Source organism: Morone saxatilis, unplaced genomic scaffold (genome assembly GCF_004916995.1).
Source record: "Morone saxatilis isolate NCDOM2014 unplaced genomic scaffold, NCSU_SB_2.0 Contig1, whole genome shotgun sequence".
Taxonomy (NCBI): Eukaryota; Metazoa; Chordata; class Actinopteri; family Moronidae; genus Morone; species Morone saxatilis.
In genome coordinates this window covers 15,593,984-15,606,908 of record NW_023339651.1, presented here as the reverse complement: position 1 = coordinate 15,606,908, position 12,925 = coordinate 15,593,984, and the positions used below count along the sequence as shown (strand labels likewise).

The window sequence follows — 12,925 nt, the reverse complement described above, 5'->3', positions numbered from 1 at the left end:
GATAATGGAATAATTGAGAGGATTATAGAGAACTTGAAAATGAGTTTCTGGTTCATTTGATCAATCTTGATATCAGCCTGATGATCACTGTCACAACTGGTGCAGGATTCATAATTCAGCTGAAAAGAGCTGTTACCAGACATAAATCTGAGAGTTAATGATACAGTACTGACAAAATATATCAAGAGAAGACTGAGAATGATCAAGTCAGCTCAGAGATCCCTGCAGTGTCATGTTGATCTGTATGAAAATTAATATTTCATATTATTCCTCCATGCATTGTCCATTATCTATAATAAGCCATGATGGCATGGCACTTCCTGGATAAACATAATAAGAGGAAATTAACTTTTGTTTTCTCGTTGTGATAACAGGTTGTGTCATTATCTCAGGATGGCGAAGCTGGTTTTTTCTCAAGAAAATAAAATAATTAACTTGTGATCTCAACATAACGACATTAAGAAAATATAATTGCAAGCATGGCAGTACTTGGCTTCCGTACAGGGGTATGCTGTTAAAGTAAAAAGACAAATGCATAAACACAACTGATATAGTAATCTGTAAAAGCATTTTAACTCTGTCTCTCTTTTTCTCTTTTTTTTTTTTGCATTTCGTATGTTAGCACAGTCCTTTGTGTTTGAACGTAAGATATTAGTCAGTTGGACATTTTATATGTAAACTGAACCAAAGCAGCTGTAAAGTACTGTAAACCCAGTGCTCCCACAATCTCATGTGTCTTTCATAGCTGTATTTGCTGTTTATTGGCTGTTTGGTAACACTGTAACACTGCAAACATCACACCAAAATTTAAATCCTCTGGAATGCCATTAAAGCCACTCACTCACTTTATATTAAATGATGATGATCAATAATAACGGAAGACACAGTGAACTCGGGATGCACAGTGCCTTTACCAACCTGTAGCTCCTTCCTCCTGCAGTACATTTAATTGAACACTAGATGGAGCCAGAGACTGTGCAGGGGATTGTATATAGTTTTATACGCTGCGTACATTTTAAATCCATTATTTTTCAGTTTCTTCAACTTTACTACACACATTATATTAAAGACAGTGTGGCGTTTGACACATAGGGACACAACCCCGCTGTACTAGCTCCTGCCCCAGAGCAGTCGTAGTAAACCGGTTAGAGAGGTGTTGTGAAGGAAGTGGGTCTCCGCGTCCCACGCAGAGGAGGGTTTTCCGGTTAAAGTTTCCTTTGTGATTCGGAAGTGGTGGTGCGATGCCAAAGCTGTTTATCCTCACAGACACAACACACAAGTGGCGACCATGAAAAGTAAGCTCAAATATATACATTTAATAGATATCGAAACGGCATTAGCTACTTATAGTTCCCCTTTAGAGACGACGGCAACGTGACAGGCAGGAACGAGGCTGGCTGGCAGATATAGCATGCTAACGGTAGCTAGCTGTTAGCTAACTTGGGGTGTCTCTGTCTGTCTGTCTGTCTGTCTGTCTGTCTGCAGTCATTAGGGGTGCCGAGCAGGTTTCACATGTAGCCGGCGCTCGCATTAAGTATTTCGGCCTGTAGTTGGGAACCTTCCGTGCTCGTTTTGTCGTTACATTACAGTGTTTTCACTTAAAAGCTGCCTTCACACTGTTCAGGTTAACTCCCATCCAGACGAGCTAACAATAGCTTAGCATGTCTGTGTTTTGGACAGTGACAACTGTATGCTGCTGCCCCACGGCATCTGTGGAAAGGCCTCCTGCAACGTGGATTCATGTAGCCCATATGATCACTTCTCATTATTGCTTTTTTTGAACCCTCTTTTGCTCCACAATGCCCTGGTTACACTGAGACTGCTGCTCAGCACCATGACCCGGAGAGCTCAGGACCAGAATAAAGAACAGGGTTTGGGTGGGAAAGAGAGAAGATATCAGTTATTCCTTGCTGAAGGTTTGATTTTTGTATTTGCTTCCACAGAATCCCTCAAAGCTCTGTCCTGCTGAGATGGGAAAACGCCCCTTCAGGATTTAGTAATACAGGTAAGCAGCAACAAGCCTTGAACCACATCCGTTACCTCACTGCTCACTCACAATGTGTTGTAATTCTTGGTAGTGGTTTTCATGTGTGCGATGGTGAAACAAAGCAGCTGTCTGTAGGTGTGTGTCCCTGTACCTTGTGTAATTGTGATACATATCTGAAAGGCTAGTGTGGGCGTGTAGAGAGGAATGCTGGAGTGTCTCTTAAATGCACTGCAGCAGAACCGTACACGCTGCGTGTCAGAACAGCAGCCCTTCCATGGGAAAGTAAACGATGAAGCAACCGACGAGGCAGAGTGGGCATCTCCGGAAAGCCATCTATTTGAAATGGTTGGGTCGATGAGCTGCGTGACACCTGATATCCAGGTCACTGTAGAGTTTCTGGGCCCTTGTCAGGCGACATAATGGAGGCATCGCTGTCTGCACGACAAGAGATATGAGGCAACACACACACACGTACTTTCTCGTGCCTCGCGGTCTTTGATATGTGTGTCAAAGTGATGTGTTGCACTGAGAGATCACATGTTGCCCAGAAGCCACTAAAACCATTATCTTGCCGTCACGTCGTCGCAGCAGCTCGCACCGCTGTTAGGTAGTGTGCCACGGTATATGCTTGTAATGCATTGGGTCATTTCTCCCGGTAACGTTTTGCCGTACTGCAGCAGTCTGACCCCTCACCGTTCACTGAATGCTGCGTTTTAACACCACTGAATTTGAATGTTATTTCCTTCCCTTTCTAAACCGGTTTCCCAGTTTGTTTTTCTGCGTCTGAGTGGAAAGGCTCGTGACTCCCTCTGCTAGACTTGTTGTCGCTGCTAACAATATAACATGCGATTTCAGGGCTGTAATGTGAAAAGGCTGTAATATGTATGCAAAACTGCCGCCTGTGCGCTTCTGCTGCTGAGCTGGAGTTCCTCTCGGGAGCAGGTGAATTAGATTAGCAGATATACGAGAGGATTTGCTCAGGGATGCTGTCATGACAGTGTAATGTCAGTGTAAAGTCTTTGACTGGAGGATATCAGGTGGTGTAATATGTACATAGGGTGGTGATAGATTTCTATGACTCATGCGGTGACATTTCTTTTGTTATCACCGCCATGTCTTCATAACCTATAAAGATGTCATCCCATACAAAATCATGCTACACTTAAAACCGTACAACACATTGACACTTCTCTTATTACTTGGGGAAATGATTTTTGAACGGAAACAAGTCTGAAACATGTCTGACTGCTTGTGATAAGACAACATTTAAATAAGTTCCTTGTTCAGTTTAAAAATAATCTAAAAGGAATATAACACGCATAATAATGCATATAATCACCTGAAAATAACAACTGTTGTGTTTTCGTTACCTTTGAATGAGCCATTTTATCTACAGAGGGAGTGAGTCGCCTTCCAGGGAGTCTGCCATCTTGAATCGCAATCTTCGTACAGTAGCCCCGAATGGACAAACCAAACATTGGCTCTAGATCGTTTTTTGTGCATTTCGTGGCCACCGTAGTTTCTCCTTCGCATTTGGAAGGGGACATTGAATCAGGAAAATCTGAAACTAGCTAGACGCCACACATCGTCATGTAAAACACAAAAACCTAAATATTTCCTATACGAAGTAAAAGAAAGCCCATTTACCTGCATTCTGACATGTCTGCAGACATCCTATTAGGTCTGTTCAAAATAAGGCATTACATTTGATTCTAAGCAGCATTGCAAAAAGTCTTCAATGCTTCAACTTCACACGACATCCTGAGGCCATGAAAACATCAAATGTAAATGTAATGTGTCATGTGGTTAGTGTGCCGCCATTCAGACATGTGTGTGCGCTGGTATTTGATTGTGAGAGAGAAGAGTGACATCTCAGACAACACTGCCTCATTGTTTTCAGGCCCGTTGTGCAGTCATGACAGGATCCCCATCAGAACCCCACGGCTAGAAAACACATATTTGCAGAGAGAGCAGGAGAGAGATCAACACACAGCACAGCGGCAGGCCCGCCTTTGTAAGCAATCATTAGTGATGTGCTGCCCAAGTTACCGGGCCTGTTCAGTCCAGAGGAGTGTTTCATGAAGGAAGAGAACCAGTTACACAGGGCCTAGTCCAGTAAATCAGGAAAATCTGTTCTATAAAGCAGGACTAAATACATTTAACCTTGTTTATAATGGATATCCCACTAGACCTGTCTAATCTCAGGTTTGTGTTTAGGCTTCGCTTCACTCAGTTTAACCAGTTTGTATTACAAATATACCTGCCAGCCTTAAACACAGTGTTCATCCCTCAGTACTGCTGGGTGATAATTCCGTATTAAGTATCAGATTTCTTAATATGTTGTTGTTCAACAATTTCCTTTCCACCAATTCATCAAGGAAATGCGTTTATCATAATACGACACACGGTTGTACAACAAAATGAAAGTTTGCTAGAACAGATGAATAACGGGCCTTTCTCGCGGGAAATGTTTCAACATGTCGCAGTAGGAAAACACAGGTGTATATAATAGTGCTGGGAGCCAGATCATTTGGCAATAAGAGCCAGCTCTCCCAACTCCTAAATGGCTCTTCATTTAGTACCACTTCTGGCTTATAATTTAGTAACGTTTTGACCTATCATTGGTATGTGTGCATATATATCACTCAAGTTATTCAGTGTTATTATACTAAACCCTTATAGTTTCTACAAAACCTTAGGTAATGCAAAAACATTGAATAATACCCAATACTATGTCAAAATGGTCAAACAGTTGATGCATAAGTTTGATTAATTAAAATCTTTAAAGATAGAGCACAGTTTATTGCTTTGAACATCAGCTTATGTGTGTTTTTGCATACATTTGTCAGAAAACAACATTGTTAGACATCGTATTAATAATGGTAATGAAGCACATTTCAACATTGCACAAAACGGTTATGTTACAATAACAGCAAAAACCAAGTAGCCTTTTTTTGTTGTTGCTAAAAACATGTATGACGTGGCTGCAGGTCCTTTTGACTGCCTTAATGTAGGGTGCAGACAGAAACTCACATTGTTTATATAGGACTTGAACCCAGAATGACATGATTACAAGGAGAGGGTTGCAACAGACTCAGCTAATACGGCAGGTCAAGGTGTCAAGAGTCAGTACTCACTAGTGGTCTATAAAGTGCTGCCAAAGGTTCTCTGTAGCTCTGTGTAAGGCATTGGTTCAGGTTGTTGAGCTCACACCAGGCTTCTCATACTAAGCTCCATTTCAACTTTCAAATCAACTTTCAACATAACCTTAACTGTCCCCCAATGGGAAGAATTTGTCTTGGAGCCAGATGCAACACTGAACACACACAGACACAGTCATGCATGTTTTTCATGGCTTCCTTTATGAGGGTAAGTTGTTAGATGGGTTTAATGTATGGAAATTGCTCCGAGGTTGTTAAGAAGTAAAAAGTGTGTGTGGCGGGGGATCCATAAACAAAGTTCCGTCTTTCTAAAGCAGCGGCCACAGCAACAGTTGTAAAAGCTCAAACTTGCAAATTCTTCCCTGATGGCTGATTTAATCCCCTAGTCTACAGCCCTGCATTCTTCCTCTTTCCCCAGATGTTTGTGTGTGTGAGTGTGTGATGAGGAGACGGGGAGAGAAAAGAGCAGACAGACAGAGAGGAAAATAGACATGTCAGTTTTGGGAAGCTTTTTTTTTTTTTTTTTTTTTTTTTTTACATGTTGTAGCCTGTAAAAGTGCTACTGGCCTGTATTTTATTTCTTCTCTTCTTCATTTTTTATGTTTAATTTGTTCAATACTCAACTTCAACTCTGATTGGCCAACACGGGCAACCCGATGTAGTACATTTCTAAAATTGCACAACACTTTTTACTGATGAACTGATAAAACAAACCTTCATGGGAAAAATGCATTGTGTGTCTGAGACTAATGGAACAATGCACTGGCTAGGGAGATTAGGCTCAAGGGTATATTTACTAAATGTTTCTACACAGAGAAGTACAGCATATATTCTTCCACAGCACAGACTGACTCAAGTGTAATGGTGCTACACTGCTCGGGCTAGCTAACGTCTGTATATTAAATGTATGTGAAATGGCTAGAAAGACAAAGACACAATCAAAATACCATGGTAAAATGTTATTGACTGTGATGCTGGGATGACTTGAAATGTGTGCTGTTTTGCATCAAAGACAAATATTTGCCAGCCAGCTTATGTGCTCTATAGCTAGATCATAAGCTGCTTACCTGCCAGATAGTAAAATGCCAACCCTGCATCAGTGCTGAAGTTTTTCAAAGTCTAAAATCCCAGAGCTTATTAAACGCGGCACTGACGTTCTAAATTAGATACTGAGATAAAACTAAACCAAATCCTTGTGGCGGATTTTATATTTTACAGTTTCTTTTGAAGGGAACCTGTGAAGTATTACGGGTTGCACCGTTTTAAAAGAACAATTCCAGTTGATTCTCGGTACCTGTTGTCTTCACATCACATGGAGCCTTTTGATGAGTTATTAAACTAATAATGTCCTATTTTTACTACAGGTCTCTCAGTCACCCTGGCAACGCTACACCCACAGAAAGGGGAGGAGCCAAGTCCTGGCAGCATGGAAGTCACTGGGACGCCAGGCTTGGCCCCGAGCCCACAGAGCGAGGCAGTGACCAGTGAGCTTCAGGAGCTGTCCCTTCAGCCTGCACCCGACCCGATGCCTCTGCAGGAGAGAAAGAATGGTGAGACTCTGTTGCATGCACACTTTTTGTCCTTTCAATCACCACTTTTAATCCCAAATTTTGGTGTTTGGTTTTGGATGGTTTCATCATCCCGGCTCAACGTTTGCATAGTCCAGTCTCGTCTGGGGAGCGCTGTGATGAGCAAACAGCAGTGCAAGCATGCATTGCAAGTAAAATGTAAATGCTGTTGTTTACCTCACAAGTGTTGGTATGAAGGGTGAAATTATAACTGGCCTAGTAGTAGTGGTAATTGTAGTAGTAGTGACAGTAGTGTTTTCTGGTTGTTTTCGAAAGGTTTCCAGTCCACGCTCATCTTCTTCCATCTTTTTTTATTGCTCATACACTATTGTGCATTAAGGACAGACGCCGGCAGTTTGCCTTGCTCAGCATGTTCAGTGGTTTCATTCAGGGATCGTCTGTCCCCGCACAATGTCCCACTCAATTCTTCTGAGCCGCTGGGTGAATGTGGTGGAAACACATCTCTCTACAGACCTCGGAGACCAACACTCTCGCTTCCAGCTCAAGTGAATATTTTGCCGGAGCACTACTCATCCTTCACAGAGGTGGCCTATTTCCAACATAAATTCCTCCAAGCTAAAAGAACATGTTACATAAGTTGAGGTTAAGTAGAAAGTGGGGGGGGGGGATAAAACACTTATCTGAGATGCAGAAGTTAAATGTCAGATGTGTCTGTGCGCCTTGTTCATTTGTCAGCGGAAAGCTTACCTCACTGCGGAGGGTGAGACATGGAGGTTTAAGTGCTCAGGTGAAACTGTGTGTAAGCGTCTGTGTACAAGGCTATGTGCGGTAAAGCCTCCAGAAAGAAGGTAGTGAAGAAGCTGCTATACCTAATTGGTTTGCTCCTCCGCGCTGACCTCTTGTTACAGTAGATTAGACGTTTGCTGTGTAAGACTCTGTGGGCCTTTTTGGTGTCTGGAGTTCGCCTGGAGCTGAGAGCACTTGGCTCTCTGTGCAGAATGACATGCAGCAGCTTCCATCGGTTTGAATCACGGTGGAAAAGTTGACTTTGCTGCATTTATGTATTGGGTTTGCTTAGGTTCACGCAGCCAAATTACAAGTGAACCAGAGCACAAGCACTCAAAGATATTTTGTTTATTTAATAGAGCTTTGTTAACATGTCTAACGTGAGCTTTTGGCGACGGGTTTAAATAAATCCCACTCAAGTCTTTGTAAGTTAAGCATAATATCATTTGTCCGCTATGAAGAAGTAATAGCTGAACATGGGCATGTGGAGCTGAACTGATGAACTGAGTTAGTCGATCAACAGAAAATGAATAGGTGTCATTTTCAGTGTCATTTTTCAAGCAGAAATGCCAAACACTGGCTGATTATAGCTTCTCAGATGTGTGGATTTGCTGCTTTTCTCTGTCATTGTATGAACTGGTGTGTCTTTTGTAAAACATGTTTAATTGACTTGATGCAAGACAGCACAATATCTTTGGGTTTTGGACTGTCCGACAAGACATTTCGAGACGTCACTTTGAGCTCTGGGAAATGAGGTTGGGCATTTTGTACAGTTAAAACATCCATTCGTTTACATTGCAGTCAGTTCATGATCGTGTTATTATGTTTTTTTTTTTCCAAGAATTGGCAACTGCTGACTTGCAGACGTAAACATTCATCTCCGAACACCCGCTTGTTTTGAGATTGTTTCCTGTTATCAGGGCCGATTACATCATCCCGTCAAATTTTTTTTTTTTTAAACCATGCCACAAGTCAGCTGATAAGAGATCAAGACAAACATTTCCAGTTGACTTGGTGCAGCTATGTAGTGCCAAATGAGATCAAGTAGCACCTTTCTCACCTGACCAGCATCTGCTAAACTGCTCTAAAGATATGTGGTGAAAATGCACCCTCAGTGTTAAACCAAGATATCATTGCAGCAACTTAAAATCACTTTTTACTTTTTTCACTTAGGCATGTGCTTCTTATTGTCTCCAGTAAAACAAAGCATCCAAATGTTAATACCACCAAGTTAGACACATTCTGTCGGGTAAGCAGAGATATCAGAGCATTGGTCACCCTGGGATAGTGATACTTCCACACATACACACACCTTGCATTATCAGAACACTCAGCCACATTGGCCATTGTTCCCAGCTGGGCGTTGGCTGCCCAGTTTTGTGGAGACACAGTTAGTTGACCTGCTGTTGATTTGTCGGGAGAGGAAGGCTAGGCAAGGTAGGGCCAGTAAATGATTGACGATCTTTAGGGGGAGCCCCAACAGTGGCTGAGAATAAAGCACAACAGCACGTACAATAAAAGTCAACAGTAGAAAAAGAAAGTTAGGGAAGTGCAACGAGCCTTAACCATGGAAGTAATACAGGCAGCAAAAACATTATTTATGGTATATGAACAATATTTCAAACGATTTTACATCATTTCAGAAATGTTTAAGAATGGCAGAATGATAAGTAGTCACAGGACCATGTTTACCTCACAGAAACACACAGACACACACACAGACACACACACACAGCCTCAGGCTACCACTCCCAAATTTAAACAACCCCTGCTCTTGTTGGCCCTTTCCTTACACACTTAATTCTGCTAGCCAGAAGCAGGCATGTTGCTGCAGGCACTCCTGTAGCTAATCTTACACGAAGATGCTTTCAGAGCGCTGCAGAGATGCATTGCATGTGACTGCATGTGCATGTCTATATGTATGCATGTGTGGCAGTGAAACATAATGGAATGCCCCTATAAAGCTTATCAAAGCCTTATCTCTGACAGCAGGTTATGCAATGTGTATTTGCACAAGGTTCCTTCCTCAGTCATGGGCAAGCGCTGGGAGATTTATTGTTAAACACGCGCATGTGTGTGTATATATAGATAGAGGTGACATGTTTTTCAGGATGAGGATCAGAGACAGATGTTTAGGTTCATGTGCACCAGAGAGAGAGAGAGAGAGAGAGAGAGCTTTGATTCAAGACATAAAGGCTGACACAACAGAGAATGGCCTTTTAAGACAATTTACATTTCCTGTCTTCCCAGTCACAAACTTGCCTTGCAAACAAAAGCGGTCGCCCTATGATACTCTGACTGAAATCATTCAAAACTTTGAGGTGGAGAAGCTAGTTCAAGTGTGGGAGTGCGGGCTGCAACAGCGGCAGCAGCAGAAGAAGGAGGAAGGGGAAGAGAGGAGGGGGAGGTCATGTCTGAAATGGCAGTATTGCATAACTTCTCAGAGAGGGAACAGAAGGAAAGCGAGGGAAAATGAAAAGCAAGAAAGGAGGGGGCGTGTTACATGTACATGAGGAGGTGAGGCTTGGCACCAGCTTGTTTTTCTTTTTCGAATTTTTTTTTTTACTTCCAAACTGGCTGAGAGAGTGCAGAGGAGTGACCAAAAGTTTTCAACAAGTACATGGGAGTGAAACAAGAGGTGTAGCCACGGAGAGATTGGAACCTCTGGGTGGACCTTGTTGTTATCCAAGGAGCAATAAGCGACAGACCTTCACACGCCCTCTCTGCTGGGGCGTGCACACACTTGTAGACAGACAGTCAAGAGAATGGGAATGTGAGGTGCACTGCTACCTGTGGAGTACCAGCTGCCGGTGAGAGGAAAACGTGTTTAATGTGGCTTTTCTGTTGCTGGAACTTCTCTTCAGCCTTCTACCGCTGTTGTGTGTCTCTCTATACATTGTGCTTGTGTTGGGAGTATGAATCGCTAATCTTGCTGCCGGGAGGGTGAAGCTTCCCTACAGCATGGTGCAGAGGGATATGACTATCCCGTCAGGTAAAGTCCCTTTGAGTACGCTACCTTCTGCTTTCATGTCTGTGTGTTTTTAAAAATGATGACAATGATTGACAGTTACCTGTAAAGTAAGGTGAGCTTTGCTGACTGCAGGTGTGGTGTGAGCTGTTGCATGTATTTGTAATTGTTAAGTGTATTGACACTGCAGTCTCAAGGGTTGGTGTACTTGTTGTTGGCGTGAGAATGGGTGCTTCTGCTGATAGCTGAAAAAGTGTCCTTACTGTGCTCACACATGCCGTTACTATCAACCAAACCTGGTAGCATTTAGGCTCGGAAAATGATCATCTTTATCAGTTATATTGGAGGGCTGCATAACGAGTTGGCTGTGTAGATTTTAACTGCTGCCGCAAGGGAAATATTCTTTAACTTGATGGTTAAAAGTAGAAATAAACCGACAACTTCCAGATGTTACAGTTAACGATGTAGAGCCTGTAAAAGCTCTTCCATCATGTCATCAGTCTGAGCTAGTGACAAATTGACCATACAGTATGTAGTGTGTAAATATAGTTTCCAGGGTTTCACCTCAGAGGGTTCCCAGAACAAAAGGGAACAGTGAGGCCAGGTGTGCGGGGTCTCTCCTGAGCAACACTGGGCGGAGGAGGGTGTTGAGTAGTTTCAAAGGTGTGGTTGGTGAATTGGGCTCTTCTCAGAAAGTGACGCCCTCCCCCCCTTCAATCAATGCTGCTGTCAACTGTCCAGCAAATGCGCCGCTGCTCCCTAAAGACTGACTCCAAGCCAGGGGCCAGTGTCCAGATAGTGCTGGAGAGTTAGAGGTTGGCTGAGGGAAGAGGAACAGAGAACACAGCCTGGGCTCGCTGAAGGAGACCGGAGCTGGAGGGGGAAAGTAGGTTAGAGGCGTCACAGACTCCGCTCCAGATTCGAGTGGAAATGACCCACTCACTTCAGTCAGAACAGATTGTTCCAGATCATAACACGGACTACGGGTACAACTGCCGAGACTAGAAAGTGGATTGTCAATGATAAATGCAGTAAGACAGTGTTATATGTGTGTGCCTGCACATCCTCAGGAAGCCTGAACAGGGATTTTTTAATCATGTACCACTGTGGCTTGAGAGTCCGCAGGTTTTTTGATCCAACCAAATACTATAGCGACTGATTTCACTGGTTGTTGCACCTACAACCAGTGACAGGGGCTTATCAAACAAATTGGCTATGAATATCAGACCCTGAATTGACCACTGTGATCTTTTTATCACTGTTTACCTTTTGTCTCAGTGAAGAAACTGTCTTGACTACAGCCTACAGCTGAGATCAGGGTTAACACAGATTGAAGCATGGACAGAAAGTGGGATTCAGACTATGTGGCTAAAAGTTGGGCGAGGAGCTGGTAGACTCCAGTTTGGGATTTGGCTGACTGCATCATCTAGACTTGTAAACATAAAGAGATAAAGATCACATCCCCACCCTTGCATAATGACAATAGATGGGCCGTAGCTCATGCTGAGATGTTGTGTCATTAGTGCTGGGCTCTGCTTCACAGGCGCCAGAAACGATCAGTTTGCCATCTGAAATTAAAAATGCGAATGTAATCTGAACCCACACAGACAGACGCTTTGCTGTTGGGCAGCATTTAAGATACGATAGCAAGATATGTAGCCTGGCTGAGGCTAGCCTAGCCCCGCAGTGATTTCAGAGAGGCTGACGGTACTGTTATGTAACAGACTGGGAGGCTGCCAGCAGCAGAGGCCCGCAGCACTCTGTCAGGCTGAGAGTAGGAGAGGAGAGGGAAGAACGAGACTGATAGATAGCAAGGAAGAGGAGGAATAAGCACAGAGAGAAAGGGGAGAGAATAAAGAAATGTAAAATAAGAGTAGAGAGGAGCGAAGGATTGGAAAATAAGACCATTAAAAGGTAGGGGGAGGAAGGTAGGGGGGCAAGATGGGAGTTATGTTTCAATCTAATCCAAACACACAGCTGCAGCAAACACAATCCAGCTGCATGTCTCCTCATCTCTTCACCAGTGACTCTGTCATGGCATTACATAATCTCTGTATGCTCAAGACAATCAAAAACATAAAAAATGTCCAGTCAAAAAAAAACAAAAACAATTCCAAGTGATAAAATGAAACAATTGAGGTACAAAAAAAATAACATCAAAATGAGTTTCTGACCCATGGTAACTCTACTTTGAGTGTATGCATTTCCCTGTAAGAATTGGAAGGTGTATTTGATGATAAATGGATGTTGCTGGGGCATATTAAACTGCATCTCAGTTATCCAGTAACATTACGAATTTAAACAACAGTACCACATGTCGCAGTTTTGGGTGAAAGTAAACAGCTTTCAGTCTAATAAACATACAGAACAGAAACATATTTATGCAACTGAGGCAAGTTTTGTGAGAGGGCTTAAATCTTAAATGTGTCCAGCACACCACGCACACACCCACAGACTACGCATGACTCACCAGCACACACACAAACACAAACAC

The 12,925-nt window shown here is 42.9% G+C and overlaps 1 protein-coding gene across 1 annotated transcript in view; it reads left to right on the top strand.

Annotated features, from left to right (window-relative positions):
* Window positions 1-1,149: 1,149 nt before the first annotated feature.
* Window positions 1,150-12,925, top strand: part of mrtfab (myocardin related transcription factor Ab) — a gene marked incomplete in the record, with an annotated part of 45,858 nt that continues 34,082 nt past the window's right edge. Inside the window, 3 exon segments of the mRNA XM_035657950.1 lie at window positions 1,150-1,295; window positions 1,944-2,005; window positions 6,513-6,698. Coding sequence (XP_035513843.1) covers window positions 6,575-6,698 — 124 coding nt within the window.